Source organism: Musca vetustissima, unplaced genomic scaffold, assembly GCF_032173495.1.
Source record: "Musca vetustissima isolate MV318-11 ecotype Yass unplaced genomic scaffold, APGP_CSIRO_Mvet_v1 utg366006, whole genome shotgun sequence".
Taxonomy (NCBI): Eukaryota; Metazoa; Arthropoda; class Insecta; order Diptera; family Muscidae; genus Musca; species Musca vetustissima.
The window spans coordinates 1-23,272 of record NW_026881494.1 but is presented as its reverse complement, the minus strand read 5'-3'; the positions used below and the strand labels follow the sequence as shown (position 1 = coordinate 23,272).

At 35.1% G+C, this 23,272-nt stretch overlaps 1 protein-coding gene across 1 annotated transcript; it reads right to left on the bottom strand.

Moving 5' to 3' along the window:
* Window positions 1-21,808: 21,808 nt before the first annotated feature.
* LOC133327386 (uncharacterized) lies at window positions 21,809-22,595 on the bottom strand (the record flags this gene model as incomplete). Its single annotated transcript, XM_061535946.1, has 2 exons — window positions 21,809-22,408; window positions 22,468-22,595. Coding segments are annotated over 2 exons (728 nt in total), but the record flags the coding sequence as incomplete, so codon positions are not given.
* Window positions 22,596-23,272: the final 677 nt, after the last annotated feature.

The following is a 23,272-nucleotide window of genomic DNA, read 5'->3' as shown; positions in this document are numbered from 1 at the left end:
TTATAACGAGCAAAGGTTATTAAAGCCATCTGGGAAGGAAGCTCGATTTGAAAAAAACCGAAAATAGTTGAATGGCAAATAACTTTTCGATCAATATGTGTGGGGCTTCGAAAAAAACGGAAAAATTGAAATCATAAATGACCTTGATTTCAATACTAGAATATGTTGCGTATATTTTAAAGATGTGAAGGGATGGGGAATTTTTTTGAAAAATTATTTGTTAAAAACCCCCGCCTCCGATAAGCCTTGGAAGAATATTAATTAAAAATCCATGCCTTAGATAGGCATTGAAAAATATTTGTTAAGAAACCGCGCCTACGATAAGCCTTGGAAAAATATTCATTAAAAATCCATGCCTTAAATAGGCATTGAAAAATATTTGTTAAGAAACCCACGCCTCTGGTAGGTCTTGGAAAATATTCTTTAAAAGATTCACACCACTGTTGGGTTTTGGAAATATATTCTTTAAAGCGCCTCTGATAGGCTATTAAAAATTATCTTTAAAAAAATCCATGCCTTTGCTAGACCTCGTAAAATATTCTTCAAAGAATCAACTCTTCTGTTAGGTCTTAAAAAGTAATCCTTTGGCGAATTGGTTAGGTGGCGAATGAGTTATGACAACAGTCATACGCCCCAGTGGCCAGCGGGGAATAATTGTTTATTATATATTTCCATGTTTTCCTAAATTAATTATAATTTTTATTAGAAAAACCATATAAATTTGATGATATGCATAATCTACAATATCCCTCCCTCCCCATTATACCCCTATTTTGAATTGATCCTTTGTATCATTTCAAAGGAATTAAAAAAGGAATTTGCTATATGACATAAAAATTTCCACATCATTAAATTGGTTCATATTTTGTTCTCAAATTGTTCAACGATGGAGAAGGACACAATATTGGACACACAGATTTGTAATGGATTGAATAATAAGAATGTTAATGGTTTGCTGACTATGGAACCAATTATGGAGGACAATACAAACGAAATGCTTTGTGATGGCAGTTGGTTCATAAATTGTGGTAATATCGTAATTTTTGACGGAAAGGATATGAACATTTAAAGAAATTTAAATTGATCCCATTTTCCAGGACTTTAAATGTTGGAAATAAATATTTTCTATAGAATATTGAATTTTTCCGGCAAATAAAAGGATAATTTTTTTTCAAAATATGCAGGTCAATAGAAATTAATTTTTTTATACGACTTTTTTGTCAAGGATGTGCAGGACAGTAAGCGTTTATTTATTTAAAAACAACTAATTTTTCAAGGATATGTAGGACATTAGGATTGGATTTTTAAATCAAAATGTTAAAGGATTTTTTTTTTTTGAAGGATCATGAATGGGCATGGGTTCTTTAAAATTATGTTTTCAAGGGTCCTAACTTATGCGTGGATTTTTTTGAAATATTGTTTAAGGGTCTAACAGAAGTATGATGTTTTTAGAAATATATTCCGTCCCGATTTTCTCTTTCTTGCTTTTATTCAAGGATCATCAATGGGCGTGATTTTTTTAGAAATATTTCTTAAAGGGTCTACAAGAAGCGTTGATTTTTATACCCTTCACCACACTGTGGTACAGGGTATTATGTCTTTGTGCATATGTTTGTAACAGGCAAAAGGAAACGAGAGAATATGCATAGAATCACTTTCTAAGTCGATTATGCATGTCCGTCCGTCCATCCGTCTGTCCATGTCAAATTGTAAACAAAGTAAAGGTCGCATTAATTATTCGAATTGGATGAAATTTGGCATAGGTCACTTATTCGGCCCAAGGACGAACCCTATTGAAATTGGGAAAAATCGGTTCAGATTTAGATATAGCTTCCACAGTTTCGCCCGATTTTCAGTAAATGGTGTACCAAAGTCCCTATGTATCTTTCGATTTGCACGAAATTTGGTACAGAGTACTGAATTAAGAGTAGAATGATGTGTGTTAAATTTCGTGAAAATCGGTTCAGTTTTATATATAGCTCCTATATATAGTTTCGTCCGATTTGAAGTAAATAGTGCACCAAAGTCCCTATATATCCTTCGATTTGCACGAAATTGATTATAGCGTACTGAATAAGGTCTAGAACGATGTGCGCTAAGTTTCGTAAAAATCGGTCCAGATTTAGATAAAGCTCCCATATATATTTTCGTCCGATTTGAGGTAAATGGGGCACCAAAGCCCCCATATATCTTTCGATTTGCCCAAAATTTTGCATAGCGTACTGAATTGCGTCTATAATAACGAGTGCTAAGTTTCATGAAAATCGATTCAGATTTAGATATAGCGCACATATATAGTTTCGCCCGATTTTAGGTAAATGGTGCACCAAAGTTCCTGGAAATCTTCTGATTTGCACGAATTTTTGCATAGCGTACTGAATTAATTCTAGAATGATGTGTGCAAATTTTCGTGAAAATCGGTTCAGAATTAGATATAGCTCCCATATATTTTTGTCCGATTTTATGTAATTTGTGCGCCAAAGTCCCTATATATCTTTCGATTTACACGAATTTTGGTATAGAGTACTGAATTAAGTCTAGAATGATGAGTGGTAAGTTTCGTGAAAATCGGTTCAGATTTAGATATAACTCTCATATATATGAGAGTTATATCTAAATTCGTCGAATTTAGGTAAATAGTGCACCAAAGTTCCTGTATATCCATCGATTTTCCCGAAATTTGGCACAGAGTACTGAATTAAGAGTAGAATAATGTGTGTTAAGTTTCCTGAAAATCGGTTCAGATTTAGATATAGCTCCCATATATATCTTCGACCGATTTAAGGTAAATAGTGCACCGAAGTCCCTGGAAATCTTTTGATTCGCCCAAATTTTGACACAGCGTAGTGAATTAAGTCTAGAATGATGTGTGCTAAGTTTCGTGAAAATCGGTTCAGATTTAGATATAGCTCCCATATATATTTTCTTCCGATTTAAGGTAATTGCTGCACCAAAGACCCTATATATCTTTCAATTTGCACGAAATATGGTATGGCGTACTGAATTGCGTCTGTAATAATGTGTGCTAAGTTTCATGAAAATCGGTTCAGATTTAGATATAGCTCCCATATATATCTTCGTCCGATTTAAGGTAAATGGTGCCCCAAAGTCTTTGTACAATATACCCAAAGTGGTGAAGGGTATCATATAGTCGGCCCAGTCCGACTTTACTACTTTCCTTACTGGTTTAAAAATATTTTTCAAGGGTCTAAAATCAACACGATTTTTATACCCTACACAACTATGTTGTCAGGGTATTATAGCTTTGTGCAGCCCCAAATGTTTGTAACGCCGCGAAATATTGGTCCTAGACATACCTTTAAGTATACCGATCGTCATATCTCGACTAGCTGAATCGATCTAGACATGTGTGTCCGTCCGTCCGTCTGTCCATTATAATTTGTAAACACGATACAGGCCACAGTTATGGACCAATCTTCACGAAATTTTGCATGTAGGATGGGTTCTGGCCAATGAAGACCCCTATTGTTTTTGGAAAAGATCGGTTAATATTTAGGGGATGAAATGGACCAAAAACATTATTTTTGTCGGTTTTTCTGGTCGCTCCAGAGGCCGCAATTATGGCCCAAACATTGCGAATTTTTGCATGGAGAAGGGGATCGGGCCAGAGAATAAGCATGCATGTTTTTATAAAGATCGGTCAATATTTAGCGGGTCAAATGGACCCTGTCTTTTGTGTGAAAAATGACAAAATTTGTATTCTATGGCATATATATTTACTCCTGGAGGATGTAGACCCGAGGAGTTGATAGCATATTCAAGAGGAGTGGTTGGCCTTTAAATTGATACCAAATATAGTGATGTATCTACTCAGATGTGGGAGTTACAGTCAAATATTTACAGGTGCTTACGTATTCAGATATTATTTAGTAACCCATTACCACATTAGAGGGGGAAATATCGCGCTGATGGCTTTAAAATTTTTCATGAAGTTCCAGTTATGGTCACGAACAACGCCTATAATTTTCGGTGATGATCAGATTAAAATTTTGGGATGAAATGGGCCGAAAACTTAATTTTTTGTGTGTTTTCGAGCCGAGTATGATCCGAAAATCACAACACAACCCACCGTGAAGGTAATCTGGACACGTAATTAGAAGGACTGTACCGAATATTCGAAAAAGTAAGGAAGAGGTGTTGTTGACCTCTAATCGGGCAAGAGGGGGCAAATATCACGAAATATTACTCAGACTCGGAATAAACATCCTCAGAAAGTTAGAGTTGGTGGTAGTTGTGTAGGGTATCGTATGGTCGGCCCCGTCCGACTATACTGCTCCGCTCACTGGTTTTTAAATATATTCTGCTTCGTTTCTTTTTTTTTTCTTGCGTCACTGTTTATTGGTAATGAAAAACACCATTCAGGACATCCTTAATAAATTTTGACTGAATGGATAGCTGGCTGCTTTTTGAAAAAATAAAATTTCTTTCGAAGATTTTCTGTTTCTGTTTTTTTTTTTTTTTTTTTTTTGACTTCTCAGTATTATTTGTGGCAGTCGGCCATCCAGTCAGTCATTTTAGAAAATAAAAATTTCCACCCAATTTTCATTTTTTGGTACTTTTGGCCAAGTCGTTCGCTCGTTCGTTTTCTCCTTTCGTTTTAGGATAACCAGAAGTCCTGTAACAACAACAACGACAACAAAATTAATTTCGCAACATAGCACAAATTATGTGGCTTCAATGGGGACTACTTATTTGAAAAGATGACAACAACAACAACAATTGTTATTAAATTTACTCTGGTTGAACATTTTATGGATGGTTCTTGTTTTTGTCCGTTGGATAAAGTGGAGTTAGCTGTTGATGATGACGATGATGTCTGAATGGGGAAAAGGGGAAATAATCATCATCACCATCAACTTGGACAATAACCGTAAATTGAATTCATTAAAAAGAAGAACATTCAACAACTAAAATTCAATTTAATTTTGACATCCTGCCACTTTTGTGGCTTGTAAACAAAGTTCAGATTGAGCTCTGTAGCCGTCAGGAAGGAAGAAAGTAATCTCATATTTTTGGAAGGCATAACTTATGGTAATTTGTTTAAGTCGAATTTCTTAACAGACTAAATTTTATGTAGAGAGACAATAAAAACGGGGTAAATATATGAAATAAAACAAAAAAGGGATACAAAGTTCAGAGGGGATACATCTTCCACATCCTTAATGGCAAATAAAATTGCTAACACCAAAAGACAATAAATTTAGATACTCAAACTTCAAGCCACCCAGGAATCACAACCCATGTAGGCTCATGGACATCATGTGGTGACAAACACAGGGCAATCTAATATTAATTGCATATTTGAAATTGTTTCGACCTCACCCTTCGCACTTCGTTGAAAATGGAAAATCAACCCTTTTGAAGAAATATTTCAAAGGCCTACAATTTAAATTCCTTCCAGAGAAAGGAACAGATAGACATAGCTGTTTGTCTAAAAATTCCAATAAATTTCTAAAATTGAAAACTTTATTTAAATGGAATTTGTCAGAATATTCGGAACATGTATTAAATAGTAAAACTTTTAACTATTTAAATTTATAATGTTTTTTCCCAGGGCCTATGAGGGGATTTAGAAATGGTATACAGAACATAAATTTAAATAACAAAGACATGTACATGTGAGAGTATTTATATATAAATTTGAAATGGTTTGGAATTTGGTCATGGATATCCTTGAAAATTTGGTGTTTAAAAAATCCACGCTTATTCTTGTGGATATCCTTGAAAATTTGGTGTTTAAAAAATCCACGCCTATTCTTGTGGATATCCTTGAAAATTTGGTGTTTAAAAAATCCACGCCTATTCTTGTGGATATCCTTGAAAATTTGGTGTTTAAAAAATCCACGCCTATTCTTGTGGATATCCTTGAAAATTTGGTGTATCCTTGAAAATTTGGTGTTTAAAAAATCCACACCTATTCTTGTGGATATCCTTGAGAATTTGGTCTTTAAAAAATCCACGCCTATTGCCATGGATATCCTTGAGAATTTGGTCTTTAAAAAATCCACGCCTATTGCCATGGATATCCTTGAGAATTTGGTCTTTAAAAAATCCACGCCTATTGCCATGGATATCCCACCGATATTGCCACGGATATCCTTGAAAATTTAGACTTTAAAAAAATCCACGCCTATTGCCACGGATATCCTTGAAAATTTAGACTTTAAAAAAATCCACGCCTATTGCCACGGATATCCTTGAAAATTTAGACTTTAAAAAAATCCACGCCTATTGCCACGGATATCCTTGAAAATTTAGACTTTAAAAAAATCCACGCCTATTGCCACGGATATCCTTGAAAATTTAGACTTTAAAAAAATCCACGCCTATTGCCACGGATATCCTTGAAAATTTAGACTTTAAAAAAATCCACGCCTATTGCCACGGATATCCTTGAAAATTTAGACTTTAAAAAAATCCACGCCTATTGCCACGGATATCCTTGAAAATTTGGTCTTTAAAAAATCCACGCCTATTGTTGTGGATATCCTTGAAAATTTGGTGTTTAAAAAATCCACGCCTATTGTTGTGGATATCCTTGAAAATTTGGTGTTTAAAAAATCCACGCCTATGGCCCTGGATATCCTTGAAAATTTTGTCTTTAAAAAATCCACGCCTATTGACATACCTTGAAAATTTGGTCTTTAAATCCACGCCCCATGGCAATGGGTATCCTTCAAAATTTGGTGTTTAAAAAATCCACGACTATTGCCATTTTTCAAGACCTATACAAGGCGTGGATTTTTCAAGGCCTATCCAAGGCGTGGATTTTTAAAGGATTATTTTTCAAGGCCTATCCAAGGCGGGGATTTTTCAAGGCCTATTTAAGGCGTCGATTTTTAAAGGATTATTTTTCAAGGCGTCGATTTTTAAAGGATTATTTTTCAAGGCGTCGATTTTTAAAGGATTATTTTTTAAAGGCCTATCCAAGGCGTGGATTTTTAAAAGGATTATTTTTTAAGGCCTATCCAAGGCGTGGATTTTTAAAATGATTATTTTTCAAGACCTATCCAGGGCGAGGATTTTTAAAGGATTATTTTTCAAGACCTATCCAAGGCGTGGATTTTTAAAGGATTATTTTGCAAGACCTATCCAAGGCGTGGATTTTTAAAGGATTATTTTTTCAAGACCTATCCAGTGCGAGGATTTTTAAAGGATTATTTTTCAAGACCTATCCAAGGCGTGGATTTTTAAAGGTTTATTCTTTCAAGGCCTATCCAAGGCGTGGATTTTTAAAGGATTATTTTTCAAGACCTATCCAAGGCGTGGATTTTTCAAGGCCTATCCAAGGCGTGGATTTTTAAAGGATTATTTTTCAAGACCTATCCAAGGCGTGGATTTTTCAAGGCCTATCCAAGGCGTGGATTTTTAAAGGATTATTTTTCAAGACCTATCCAAGGCGTGGATTTTTCAAGGCCTATCCAAGGTGTGGATTTTTAAAGGATTATTTTTCAAGACCTATCCAAGGCGTGGATTTTTCAAGGCCTATCCAAGGCGTGGATTTTTAAAGGATTATTTTTCAAGACCTATCCAAGGCGTGGATTTTTCAAGGCCTATCCAAGGCGTGGATTTTTAAAGGATTATTTTTTCAAGGCCTATCCAAGGCGTGGATTTTTAAAGGATTATTTTTCAAGGCCTATCCAAGGCGTGGATTTTTACAGGATTATTTTTCAAGGCCTATCCAAGGCGTGGATTTTTACAGGATTATTTTTCAAGGCCTATCCAAGGCGTGGATTTTTACAGGATTATTTTTCAAGGCCTATCCAAGGCGTGGATTTTTACAGGATTATTTTTCAAGGCCTATCCAAGGCGTGGATTTTTAAAGGATTATTTTTTCAAGGCCTATCCAAGGCGTGGATTTTTACAGGATTATTTTTCAAGGCCTATCCAAGGCATGGATTTTTAAAGGATTATTTTTCAAGGCCTATCCAAGGCGTGGATTTTTAAAGGATTATTTTTCAAGGCCTATTCAAGGCGTGGATTTTTAAAGGATTATTTTTCAAGGCCTATCCAAGGCGTGGATTTTTAAAGGATTATTTTTCAAGGCTTATCCAAGGCGTGGATTTTTAAAGGATTATTTTTCAAGGCCTATCCAAGGCGTGGATTTTTACAGGATTATTTTTCAAGGCCTATCCAAGGCGTGGATTTTTACAGGATTATTTTTCAAGGCCTATCCAAGGCGTGGATTTTTACAGGATTATTTTTCAAGGCCTATCCAAGGCGTGGATTTTTAAAGGATTATTTTTCAAGGCTTATCCAAGGCGTGGATTTTTAAAGGATTATTTTTCAAGGCCTATCCAAGGCGTGGATTTTTACAGGATTATTTTTCAAGGCCTATCCAAGGCGTGGATTTTTACAGGATTATTTTTCAAGGCCTATCCAAGGCGTGGATTTTTACAGGATTATTTTTCAAGGCCTATCCAAGGCGTGGATTTTTACAGGATTATTTTTCAAGGCCTATCCAAGGCGTGGATTTTTACAGGATTATTTTTCAAGGCCTATCCAAGGCGTGGATTTTTAAAGGATTATTTTTTCAAGGCCTATCCAAGGCGTGGATTTTTACAGGATTATTTTTCAAGGCCTATCCAAGGCATGGATTTTTAAAGGATTATTTTTCAAGGCCTATCCAAGGCGTGGATTTTTAAAGGATTATTTTTCAAGGCCTATTCAAGGCGTGGATTTTTAAAGGATTATTTTTTCAAGGCCTATCCAAGGCGTGGATTTTTACAGGATTATTTTTCAAGGCCTATCCAAGGCATGGATTTTTAAAGGATTATTTTTCAAGGCCTATCCAAGGCGTGGATTTTTAAAGGATTATTTTTCAAGGCCTATTCAAGGCGTGGATTTTTAAAGGATTATTTTTCAAGGCCTATTTAAGGCGTGGATTTTTAAAGGATTATTTTTCAAGGCCTATTTAAGGCGTGGATTTTTAAAGGATTATTTTTCAAGGCCTATTTAAGACGTGGATTTTTAAAGGATTATTTTTTAAGGCCTATCCAAGGCGTGGAATTTTAAAGGATTATTTTTCAAGGCCTATCCAAGGCGTGGATTTTTAAAGGATTATTTTTCAAGGCCTATCCTAGACGTGGATTTTTAAAGGATTATTTTTTCAAGGCCTATCCAAGGCGTGGATTTTTACAGGATTATTTTTCAAGGCCTATCCAAGGCGTGGATTTTTACAGGATTATTTTTCAAGGCCTATCCAAGGCGTGGATTTTTACAGGATTATTTTTCAAGGCCTATCCAAGGCGTGGATTTTTACAGGATTATTTTTCAAGGCCTATCCAAGGCGTGGATTTTTACAGGATTATTTTTCAAGGCCTATCCTAGACGTGGATTTTTAAAGGATTATTTTTCAAGGCCTATTTAAGACGTGGATTTTTAAAGGATTATTTTTCAAGGCCTATCCAAGGCGTGGATTTTTACAGGATTATTTTTCAAGGCTTATCCAAGGCGTGGATTTTTACAGGATTATTTTTCAAGGCCTATCCAAGGCGTGGATTTTTACAGGATTATTTTTCAAGGCCTATCCAAGGCGTGGATTTTTACAGGATTATTTTTCAAGGCCTATCCAAGGCGTGGATTTTTAAAGGATTATTTTTTCAAGGCCTATCCAAGGCGTGGATTTTTACAGGATTATTTTTCAAGGCCTATCCAAGGCGTGGATTTTTAAAGGATTATTTTTTCAAGGCCTATCCAAGGCGTGGATTTTTACAGGATTATTTTTCAAGGCCTATCCAAGGCATGGATTTTTAAAGGATTATTTTTCAAGGCCTATCCAAGGCGTGGATTTTTACAGGATTATTTTTCAAGGCCTATCCAAGGCATGGATTTTTAAAGGATTATTTTTCAAGGCCTATTCAAGGCGTGGATTTTTAAAGGATTATTTTTCAAGGCCTATTTAAGGCGTGGATTTTTAAAGGATTATTTTTCAAGGCCTATTTAAGGCGTGGATTTTTAAAGGATTATTTTTCAAGGCCTATTTAAGACGTGGATTTTTAAAGGATTATTTTTTAAGGCCTATCCAAGGCGTGGAATTTTAAAGGATTATTTTTCAAGGCCTATCCAAGGCGTGGATTTTTAAAGGATTATTTTTCAAGGCCTATCCTAGACGTGGATTTTTAAAGGATTATTTTTTCAAGGCCTATCCAAGGCGTGGATTTTTAAAGGATTATTTTTTCAAGGCCTATCCAAGGCGTGAAATTTTAAAGGATTATTTTTCAAGGCTTATCCAAGGCGTGGATTTTTAAAGGATTATTTTTCAAGGCCTATTTAAGGCGTGGATTTTTAAAGGATTATTTTTCAAGGCCTATCCAAGGCGTGGATTTTTAAAGGATTATTTTTCAAGGCCTATTTAAGGCGTGGATTTTTAAAGGATTGTTTTTCAAGACCTATCCAAGGCGTGGATTTTTAAAGGATTATTTTTTCAAGGCCTATCCAAGGCGTGAAATTTTAAAGGATTATTTTTCAAGGCCTATCCAAGGCGTGGATTTTTAAAGGATTATTTTTCAAGGCCTATTTAAGGCGTGGATTTTTAAAGGATTGTTTTTCAAGACCTATCCAAGGCGTGGATTTTTAAAGGATTATTTTTCAAGACCTATCCAAGGCGAGGATTTTTATAGGACTATTTTTCAAGACCTATCCAAGGCGAGGATTTTTATAGGACTATTTTTCAAGACCTATCCAAGGCGAGGATTTTTATAGGACTATTTTTCAAGACCTATCCAAGGCGTGGATTTTTAAAGGATTATTTTTCAAGACCTATCCAAGGCGTGGATTTTTAAAGGATTATTTTTCAAGACCTATCCAAGGCGTGGATTTTTAAAGGATTATTTTTCAAGACCTATCCAAGGCGTGGATTTTTAAAGGATTATTTTTCAAGACCTATCCAAGGCGTGGATTTTTAAAGGATTATTTTTCAAGACCTATCCAAGGCGTGGATTTTTAAAGGATTATTTTTCAAGACCTATCCAAGGCGTGGATTTTTAAAGGATTATTTTTCAAGGCCTATCCAAGGCGTGGATTTTTAAAGGATTATTTTTCAAGGCCTATCCAAGGCGTGGATTTTTAAAGGATTATTTTTCAAGGCCTATCCAAGGCGTGGATTTTTAAAGGATTATTTTTCAAGGCCTATCCAAGGCGTGGATTTTTATTTTCCATTATTTTTTATTTTCCCTTAAAATTTCCCAAGGCTCCTCTAAGGGTTTGTACTATAATTTTATCACTTGCATCCCCTCCCTCTTTGCGGTCACTAATTCAATTTCTTACCTGCGATTTGTAAAACTTTAAAACATAATTTCCTAAAACTTTTCGGAACGTTACATCCCTGTCTCTTCAAGTTTAGTTCCCTCAATATTTTGTTTTTGCAATTCTAAAAAACCGAGGTGTGAAATTTACGAAGGAAGGCAAACGAATGAAACTTCCTGAATGGATGGATGAATGAATGGTCGGACAAACGAACGGATGAATGAATGATAATCAACCCTTTTTATTTAACTTTTCACTTCGACAACGACATAAACAACGTGGTCGACAGGGCGAGACCAAAGCAGAGGCGGCAGAGCCAACAAAAAATACTATAAAACTTACAACACAAATAGCAACAACAACAACTACATGAATCCTTTTAACACCCCATTATTTAAAGCCAAAATCAACTAAAACTTTCAACAGCTCGGAGAAAACGAACAAAGCCAAAGTCAAGCACCAATGTAATGGCCAAAGAGTCTGCCATTCAGAGGGGCAGCCATGCCGGTCAACAAATGAATTGGCTAAGTGGCAAATGGATGGTGGTGTTGTTATGGACGCGGGCGATAATGGGGTCCAGTCCAGAGCTGCCTTTATTGTAGCCGCGCTTTTGAATGAAACGAATTGTAACAAACGAAATAGCAACAACAATAACAACTATATATAAATACAAAAGAAGCGAGAGAGAATAAAATATGGCCAAATGATGGAATAAATAATGAAAAACACATTTTTGGCACAGTGATGTTGAATAAAAGAAAAACAAAAAATTAACAAAGAATTTAATCACGTTTGTCACGTTTACACTTCGAACGGATACAATGGAGTAGAGATTTGATTCGGTGTGGTTCCACACACAGTAATGTAAAATTGGATTCCGATTAAGGGGGGCAACTATTGGGTAATTGCTGTGAAGTCACGCCGATGTGAAGGACATCACGTAAGCAGGATCTCTGGGAGGTTAAGGGACAATAGAAGTGAGATTTATTTAAGAAAAAAAATGGAAAACTAAGTAATGCGGATTTTATTATCAGCGAAGCCATAGAGCCCCTTTAATTACTTAGGAATCACATTGATGATTTAAACTTAATTATTTTTCATTTTGATTCCTGATACAATTTTTTAGGTTATTTTCCGAATTCAGAATTATAATAAATTCATAAATAGGGGTATACTTAGAGGGGTACATAAGAGTTAGGTAGATTGAAAAAACATATTTAAAGTTTTCCCAAAAATGTTCCACAGTTCCTCTCCAGTGTTGTGTTGTATCTCGAAGTTTCACAATAAAATTCTTCCCCCACATACATTGACTTTAGCTAACAATGAAAAATATTCTGCGCAAACTATATCTGTCTATAGGTGGATCGTAAACAATTATTATTAAAAAAAATCTCCACGGAATGTGGTGGACCTTTAATAAATATTTAAATAATGAAAGACATGAAGATGGGGTTAAAAACTATTATTTAAAATAATCGAACCTAATATATGACATTCTATATAAAAATAGAAGCTTAGTGGACGCAATTATTCATGTTTTTACTGCAGTCCTTTGGTGGCGTATACTTTACGGCAATAGTTATACGCTCTAGTGACCTGTATATAGTAAACATTTGTTATCTTTTCATTAACTCCTTGGAGTTCTACTCCACTTGATTGGAAGCAATGAAAATACAATGAAAAAATCCTTAAAAACTCATACCTCAGTTAAGCGTTGAAAAAAAAATATTCCTTAAAAACTCAAGCCTCAGTTAAGCGTTGAAAAAAATATTCCTTAAAAACGCACGCACCTGTTAAGCCGTGAACAAATATTCCTTAAAAAAGCAAGCCTCTGTTAAGTCTTCAAAAAATATTATTTTAAGACATCCACGCCTTGGCTAGGCCTTGAAAAAATATTCTTTTAAGACATCCACGCCTTGGCTAGGCCTTGAAAAAATATTCTTTTAAGGCATCCACGCCTTGTCTAGGCCTTGAAAAAATATTATTTTAAAAATCCACGCCTTGCTTAGGCCTTGGAAAAATATTCTCTTAAAAATCCACGCCTTGGCTAGGCCTTGAAAAAATATTCTCTTAAAAATCCACGCGTTGGCTAGGCCTAGAAAAAATATTCTCTTAAAAATCCACGCTTTGGCTAGGCCTAGAAAAAATATTCTTTTAAGACATCCACGCCTTGGCTAGGCCTTGAAAAAATATTCTCTTAAAAATCCACGCTTTGGCTAGGCCTAGAAAAAATATTCTTTTAAGACATCCACGCCTTGGCTAGGCCTTGAAAAAATATTCTCTTAAAAATCCACGCTTTGGCTAGGCCTAGAAAAAATATTCTTTTAAGACATCCACGCCTTGGCTAAGCCTTGAAAAAATATTCTTTTAAAAATCCACGCCTTGGCTAGGCCTTGAAAAAATATTCTTTTAAAAATCCACGCCTTGGCAAGGCCTTGAAAAAATATTCCTGTAAAAATCCACGCTTTGGCTAGGCCTTGAAAAAATATTCTTTTAAAAATCCACGCCTTGGCTAGGCCTTGAAAAAATATTCTTTTAAAAATCCACGCCTTGGCTAGGCCTTGAAAAAATATTCTTTTAAAAATCCACGCCTTGGCTAGGCCTTGAAAAAATATTCTTTAATAAATCCACGCCTTGGCTAGGCCTTGAAAAAATATTCTTTAATAAATCCACGCCTTGGCTAGGCCTTGAAAAAATATTCTTTAATAAATCCACGCCTTGGCTAGGCCTTGAAAAAATATTCTTTAATAAATCCACGCCTTGGCTAGGCCTTGAAAAAATATTCTTTAATAAATCCACGCCTTGGCTAGGCCTTGAAAAAATATTCTTTAATAAATCCACGCCTTGGCTAGGCCTTGAAAAAATATTCTTTAATAAATCCACGCCTTGGCTAGGCCTTGAAAAAATATTCTTTAATAAATCCACGCCTTGGCTAGGCCTTGAAAAAATATTCTTTAATAAATCCACGCCTTGGCTAGGCCTTGAAAAAATATTCTTTAATAAATCCACGCCTTGGCTAGGCCTTGAAAAAATATTCTTTAATAAATCCACGCCTTGGCTAGGCCTTGAAAAAATATTCTTTAATAAATCCACGCCTTGGCTAGGCCTTGAAAAAATATTCTTTAATAAATCCACGCCTTGGCTAGGCCTTGAAAAAATATTCTTTAATAAATCCACGCCTTGGCTAGGCCTTGAAAAAATATTCTTTAATAAATCCACGCCTTGGCTAGGCCTTGAAAAAATATTCTTTAATAAATCCACGCCTTGGCTAGGCCTTGAAAAAATATTCTTTTAAAAATCCACGCCTTGGCTAGGCCTTGAAAAAATATTCTTTTAAAAATCCACGCCTTGGCTAGGCCTTGAAAAAATATTCTTTTAAAAATCCACGCCTTGGCTAGGCCTTGAAAAAATATTCTTTTAAAAATCCACGCCTTGGCTAGGCCTTGAAAAAATATTCTTTTAAAAATCCACGCCTTGGCTAGGCCTTGAAAAAATATTCTTTTTAAAAATCCACGCCTTGGCTAGGCCTTGAAAAAATATTCTTTAATAAATCCACGCCTTGGCTAGGCCTTGAAAAAATATTCTTTAATAAATCCACGCCTTGGCTAGGCCTTGAAAAAATATTCTTTAATAAATCCACGCCTTGGCTAGGCCTTGAAAAAATATTCTTTAATAAATCCACGCCTTGGCTAGGCCTTGAAAAAATATTCTTTAATAAATCCACGCCTTGGCTAGGCCTTGAAAAAATATTCTTTAATAAATCCACGCCTTGGCTAGGCCTTGAAAAAATATTCTTTTAAAAATCCACGCCTTGGCTAGGCCTTGAAAAAATATTCTTTTAAAAATCCACGCCTTGGCTAGGCCTTGAAAAAATATTCTTTTAAAAATCCACGCCTTGGCTAGGCCTTGAAAAAATATTCTTTTAAAAATCCACGCCTTGGCTAGGCCTTGAAAAAATATTCTTTTAAAAATCCACGCCTTGGCTAGGCCTTGAAAAAATATTCTTTTAAAAATCCACGCCTTGGCTAGGCCTTGAAAAAATATTCTTTTAAAAATCCACGCCTTGGCTAGGCCTTGAAAAAATATTCTTTTAAAAATCCACGCCTTGGCTAGGCCTTGAAAAAATATTCTTTTAAAAATCCACGCCTTGGCTAGGCCTTGAAAAAATATTCTTTTAAAAATCCACGCCTTGGCTAGGCCTTGAAAAAATATTCTTTTAAAAATCCACGCCTTGGCTAGGCCTTGAAAAAATATTCTTTTAAAAATCCACGCCTTGGCTAGGCCTTGAAAAAATATTCTTTTAAAAATCCACGCCTTGGCTAGGCCTTGAAAAAATATTCTTTTAAAAATCCACGCCTTGGCTAGGCCTTGAAAAAATATTCTTTTAAAAATCCACGCCTTGGCTAGGCCTTGAAAAAATATTCTTTTAAAAATCCACGCCTTGGCTAGGCCTTGAAAAAATATTCTTTTAAAAATCCACGCCTTGGCTAGGCCTTAAAAATATTCTTTAAAAATCCACGCCTTGGCTAGGCCTTGAAAAAATATTCTTTTAAAAATCCACGCCTTGGCTAGGCCTTGAAAAAATATTCTTTTAAAAATCCACGCCTTGGCTAGGCCTTGAAAAAATATTCTTTTAAAAATCCACGCCTTGGCTAGGCCTTGAAAAAATATTCTTTTAAAAATCCACGCCTTGGCTAGGCCTTGAAAAAATATTCTTTAATAAATCCACGCCTTGGCTAGGCCTTGAAAAAATATTCTTTAATAAATCCACGCCTTGGCTAGGCCTTGAAAAAATATTCTTTAATAAATCCACGCCTTGGCTAGGCCTTGAAAAAATATTCTTTTAAAAATCCACGCCTTGGCTAGGCCTTGAAAAAATATTCTTTTAAAAATCCACGCCTTGGCTAGGCCTTGAAAAAATATTCTTTTAAAAATCCACGCCTTGGCTAGGCCTTGAAAAAATATTCTTTTAAAAATCCACGCCTTGGCTAGGCCTTGAAAAAATATTCTTTTAAAAATCCACGCCTTGGCTAGGCCTTGAAAAAATATTCTTTTAAAAATCCACGCCTTGGCTAGGCCTTGAAAAAATATTCTTTTAAAAATCCACGCCTTGGCTAGGCCTTGAAAAAATATTCTTTTAAATACCCACGCCTTGGCTAGGCCTTGAAAAAATATTCTTTTAAATACCCACGCCTTGGCTATGCCTTGAAAAAATATTCTTTTAAAAATCCACGCCTTGGCTAGGCCTTGAAAAAATATTCTTTTAAAAATCTACGCCTTGCTTAGGCCTTGGAAAAATATTCTCTTAAAAATCCACGCCTTGGCTAGGCCTTGAAAAAATATTCTCTTAAAAATCCACGCCTTGGCTAGGCCTAGAAAAAATATTCTCTTAAAAATCCACGCTTTGGCTAGGCTTAGAAAAAATATTCTTTTAAGACATCCACGCCTTGGCTAAGCCTTGAAAAAATATTCTTTTAAAAATCCACGCCTTGGCTAGGCCTTAAAAAAATATTCTTTTAAAAATCCACGCCTGAAATTTGGCATAGGTCATTTATTTGGCCGAACCCTATTGCAATTGGGAAAAATCGGTTCAGATTTAGATGTAGCTCCCATATATATTTTCGTCCGATGTTAGGTAAATGGTGCACCAAAGTCCCTATATATTCTTCGATTTGCACGAAATTTGGCATAGCGTTCTCAATTAAGTCTAGAACGATGTGTTTTAAATTTCGAGAAAATCGGTTCAGATTTAAAAATCCAGTTTTGATTGTCATTTCAGTTTCCATTTAATTTTGTTTGGAATCCCTTTTCGCCCAAAAAAAATTACCTATACAATTATTGCGACATAATACACCAAATATTAAGAACAAAAGAAACAACTTAACGCACCACAAAAGCAAAGTCCTTGTCCAGCCGGAAATACAAACAATGGGGGAAAAAACGCCAAGCCCCTTCCTGCCAGCCGGCCAGCTGCCGCAACAAAAGGAAAACAATGATGTGGCATGTTTAAGGATTAGTTGCCATAAATCTAATTTATGACCATTCAATGGAGAGAAGGTTAAACGGCCAAACGCAGTTACTTAGCCTGGGGCCGGATACATTGTTCGATGCTACTCACACCCACACCCAGAACATCCAACACACAAAACCACTTTTACTACAAGATAAGAACGCTAAAGGGAAACGGGGAAGAACCAATACCACAAATACTTGGAGTGCTGACATAGTTACATTCCTTTATGGATGTCAGGCCGAACAATGTTCTATGCGTGTTTTTGACCATTTTTGGATGGGGTGTGGGATAGGTTCAAAGGCCAGCAAATTCCCTAATATTTTATTATGCCCATAATAGCCAAACTCTTATGATATGTTAAGCAAATACTGATGTCCCGAATAAAGAAAAAAAACTTGTCGACCATGTTATCGGCCATAAGCCACTAGATATGGGTACTTAGGAACCTTATAATACCTCCGGTATGGCAAGCTTAAATATTTGCGTTCTCGTCTAGACTTCCTTTGATGCGGGAGCCCACCTTCCCCCCACGCAGGATTATCATTCTTTTGTTTAACGGAACTGCAATCATTTCGTATCTTTTGTCTATCTTCCGGTTTAGTGGTTTGGCTTTCTTGTTTCTATTTCAATCTACAAGAAGAAGAAGAAGAAGCTGAAAAATATGGCAATTGTTTATCGTAAATAAATCTACAGCAAAAGACCGGAGCAGCTACAGACAGAGATAACCAACTATTCTGCCAATGTTCGTTTTTATGTCTTCCATGATAAATTATTAGTATTGTTGCTGTTGTTGTTGAAAATAAACGATATAGGGTGGGTTGGGTGATTGGATTAGTCCTTAATGGCAAATCAATTTCCATTTCAACGAAAAAAAGGACTATTCATCGGCCCATTGTGGTTGCTTATTTGAAAGGCATATACTATTTCAAATAAGAGTTTCGAGTCGATACTTATTTATTTCAATTAGGAAAGAAAGAAGAACAAATGCAAAATTGATATGCAATAAATCAGGTAGGATGTAGATACCGACATAAACTTGATTTATGAAGATGTTGAAAATCGTAAAAATCAATATCCAAAACTTCTTCTTGGTGTCAATAAAAAAATATTTTTTTTCAAAGGACATAACAAAGACTTCCAAATAAATGAAGGTATGGATTTTAAAAAATAATTTTCAAGGGTCTTAATATGGATTTTTATACCCTTCACCACATTGTGGTACAGGGTATTATGTCTTTGTGCATATGTTTGTAACAGGCAAAAGGAAACGAGATACACATATGGTTCCTTTTGAGAATGTGCATAGAATCACTTTTTAAGTGGATTTATGCAAGTCCGTCCGTCCGTCTGTCCATGTTAAATTGTAAACAAATTGCAGGTCGCATTTATAATCCGAATTGAATGCAATTTGGCATAGGTCACTTATTTGGCCCAAGGACTAACCCTATTGAAATTGGGAAAAATCGGTTCAGATTTAGATATAGCTCCCAAATAAATGGTGCACCAAAGTCCCTATATATCCTTCTATTTCCACGAAATTTGGCATAGCGTTCTGAATTAAGTCTAGAACGATGTGTGTTAATTTTCATGAAAATCGGTTCAGATTTAGATATAGCTCCCATATATATGTTCGTCCGATTTTAGGTAAATGTTACACCAAAGTTCCTATATATCCTTCGATTTGCACGAAATGTGGCATAGCGTTCTGAATTAAGTCTAGAACGATGTGTGTTGAATTTCGTAAAAATCGGTTCAGATTTAGTTATAGTTCCCATATATATTTTCGTCCGATTTTAGCAAAATAGTGCACCAACGTCCATACATATCCTTCGATTTGCACGAAATGTGGCATAGCGTTCTGAATTAAGTCTAGAACGATGTGTGTTAAATTTCGTAAAAATCGGTTCAGATTTAATTACAGCTCCCATATATTTTCGTCGGATTTTAGGTATATGGTGCACTGAAGGCCCTATGTATCCTTCGATTTGCACGAAATTTGGCATAGCGTTCTGAATAAAGTCTAGAACGATGTGTGTTAAAATTCGTGAAAATAGGTTCAGATTTAGATATAGCTCCCATATATATGTTCGTCCGATTTTATGTAAATGGTGCACCAAAGTCCCTATAAATCCTTCGATTTGCACGAAATTTGGCATAGCGTTCTGAATTAAGTCTAGAATGAAGTGTGTTAAATATTGTGAAAATCGGTTCAGGTTTAGATATAGCTCCCATATATATTTTTGTCCGATATTATGTAAATGGTGCATCAAAGTCCCAATATATCCTTCGATTTGTACTAAATTTGGCATAGCGTACTGAATTAAGTCTAGAACGATGTGTGTTAAATTTCATGAAAATCGGTTCAGATTTAGTTATAGCTCCCATATATATTTTCGTCCGATTTTAGGTAAATGGTGCACCAAAGTCCCTATATATCCTTCGATTTGAACGAAATTTGACATAGCATATTGAATTAAATCTAGAATGAAGTGTGTTAAATATTTTGAAAATCGGTTCAGGTTTAGATATAGCTCCCATATATATTTTTGTCCGATTTTATGTAAATGCCGCACCAAAGTCCCAATATATCTTTCGATTTGCACGAAATTTGGATTTATAAACAATGACCGAATGCACAAAACATACTGAAATAAGTTTAACCTAACATGTGAGTTTCGATAAAATCGGTTTAGATTTCGATATTTTGCTTTAAATTTGTTTACATAATTTTAAGAAGCAACTCTATATCTGACCAAAATTTAGTATAGCTTGCAGAATGACATGTTAATGGTCCTTCAAAAATGTGACGTCTGTTAGGATTACATCGGTTGAATATACCCAAAGTGGGAAAAGGGTATGATATAGTCGGCCCCGCCCGTCTTTACTACTTTTCTTACTGGTTTAAAAATATTTTTTCAAGGAGCTAACAGAGGCCTGGATTTTTATACCATACACAACTATGTTGTCAGGGTATTATAGCTTTGTGCAACCCCAAGAGTTTGTAACGCCGCGAAATATCGGTCCTAGACCCACCTTTAAGTATACCGATCGTCATATCTCAACAGGCTGAGTCGATCTAGACATGTGTGTCCGTCCGTCCATTATAATTTGTAAACACGATACAGGCCACAGTTATCCACCAATCTTCACGAAATTTTGCATGTAGGATGGGTTCTGGTCAATAAAGACCACCTATTGTTTTTGGTAAAGATCGGATAGTATTTGGGAGATGAAATGTACCAAATACTAAATTTTTGTCGGTTTCTCTGGTCGCTCCAAAGGCCGCAATTATGACCCGAACATCGTGAAATTTTACATGGAGAAGGGAATCGGACCAAAGAATGGGCATGCCTGTTTTGATAAGGATCGGTCAATATTTAGCGGGTCAAATGGACCCTGACTTTTGTGTGAAAAAAATATATTAATTCCCGAAGGACATAGACCAGCCCAAGCTCAGAATATAGAACCACAGAAAGTTAGATTTTCGTGTAATTTATGTAGGGTATCATATGGTCGGCCCCGTCCGACTATAATGCTCAGCTCACTGCTTTTAAAATAGTTTTGTAATATCCAGACAAAGGCCAGGATTTTTTAAATTAATTTATTAATTTTTATAGTTTTATTAGTTAATTTTTATAATTTTTTTTTTCAGTCCAGACCTTCTATAACTCTTCTTGACATAGAAGACATATTATAGGTCTTCTACATATCGTAAACCTATATATTTTTTTAGTACTTCCAGGTTTGTCTTAAATCCATTAAAATAATTTCCAAAATTTAATAATTTGTTTCTTAATGATTTTTATTAAAGAAAAATAAAATATTTTCTGTGGTTTTTGTTTTATTTTTTACATATATGAATATTTAATTAAAAATAAACTGGCCTATTATATCATATATATATATATATAATATCAATATAATATTAATAAGAAAAAAACTAACATAACCTTTTGAGATACGATCCATTAAAAAAGGGGATATAGTATTATTAAAAAAAATGATTTCAAATCATTATATGATTAAAAATTGAACAATATTATGGATTTTCAATGACAAAGAAAAATGGTATCAAAAACCATAACAAAAGTAATTTGTGTAGATCTACATTTGTACATATCTACTTAATAATAGTAAAAATAATAAAATATGAAATTCTGGGATTTTTTGATGAGAGTATTCAAAACTAATTTGGTTTTTTTCAGTTCGTTACGAAATTAAAATACATTTTTAGCATTTAAAAAAAAAGTAAATAAAAAATTCGTTGGGGTAGTTTGTTTTTTGGTCAAAAGCATCAATGGTTAGTATATATAAATATATGTGTGTGTGTATACTATATATTTTAGAGGCATTATTATATTGCAGTGGTAAATACATTTTGTTTGGATACGGATTTGTTGTTTGCTTATTTTCCTTTTTAAATAATATCCTCTCTGCTGTTTAAAATATTTCGCTTTGCTTTGTTAGTTTCCGTTTCAATAAATCACAATTTGGTTTCAAAAAAAATCTCCTTATATCATCCTCTATCTAACAACACCAATTAACTGGTTCCACCTCACCCAATGCTATGTGTTCTATACTCCATGATGGTGTCTCAAGACGCCCCTGATCTGTGGTTTTAATATCCTCACCATCGACCGGTATGCCCATGGGTATTGCGGGTAAATGTATAATTGAACCATTCGTTAGAGCTTGAGTTGTATGGCTAAAGGCGGTATTGTTATTTGTGTAGGCAGAGATCGAATCGCATGAATCGAATTGCCTCAACGAACGAGATTTTCCTTCACGTGCTAAACGCACCAGGCCCAGGGCAGTGCTGCGAAATACCTGCTCCAAACCTTGATCTGTCTCGGCTGATGTTTCGAAATATGTAGCACCCATTGAGTTGGCAAACAGCAATGCCTCTTCGCGTGATACTGCTCGTTCGGCATGTAAATCTAATTTGTTGCCAACCAAGGTCAATATCAATGGATCCTGAATGTTACGATGCAGTTCGTGAATCCATGATTTGATTTCTTTGAATGTTCGGTATTGTGATAAATCGAAAACTAATATGGCAGCACTTGCATTACGATAATACATGGGGGCGACAGCTTTGAAACGTTCCTGTCCAGCAGTATCCCAAATCTGAAAGGGATAGAAAATTAGATAATATTTTATATTAAAAAAAAATAGAGGGTACTTACTTGTAATTTGACTTTGGCCTCCTCCAGTATAACATTACAGGTGAAAAACGATGCTGCACTGGCATGCTGTATATCTTTGTGTAGGGTATTTTTAATATATTTTGTGACCAGACATGATTTGCCAACACCTGAAAGGAAAAAAGGGGGAGTATTAAGAAATGGTTAAAAAAATAAATAACACATAGGTCAATCGGCAAATTTACTGCCTTTCCCTATCGTATCAGAAATTTTATAATGAGAATATGTAGTGGAAGGGCCTTGGAACAGCCTTCTATAGATTTTTCTTAATGAGAAAACCTTCATAAGTGTACTCATAATCTAAATTGAATATATCGATTTGTATATTGATAGAACTGTGTAGATCATGCATTACAAAGTATGAGACTTTCATCTCCCAAAATCGCAATTACTATATGATCAGGAAAATTATAAGAAGAGATACTGGAAATTCATGATTTTATAAACAATCATCATTTTTTTTAATCTCCTATCTACCTTTACGTGAATAATCATCTAAATGTTATCTGTATGCCATAGATGAGGTGGTAATGATATTGTTTACTTTTCTTTTTATTCAACAATTCAAAAACAAACAACTGACTGGCTGACGAACGCCAGCGGTAGACATGGTTTGATTACTGATTAAGAAAATTACGTAAATGGTCATATAAAAAAGATAGGAAGTAAGATGTTCACAACCTATTAACAAGACAAAATATGAGTTATGTTTGTGTGTCTGTGTGTGTGTGTGGTAGGTTAGGTTTGCCAGACATTTTAATAATAAAATAAATGGGACATGGGCCAA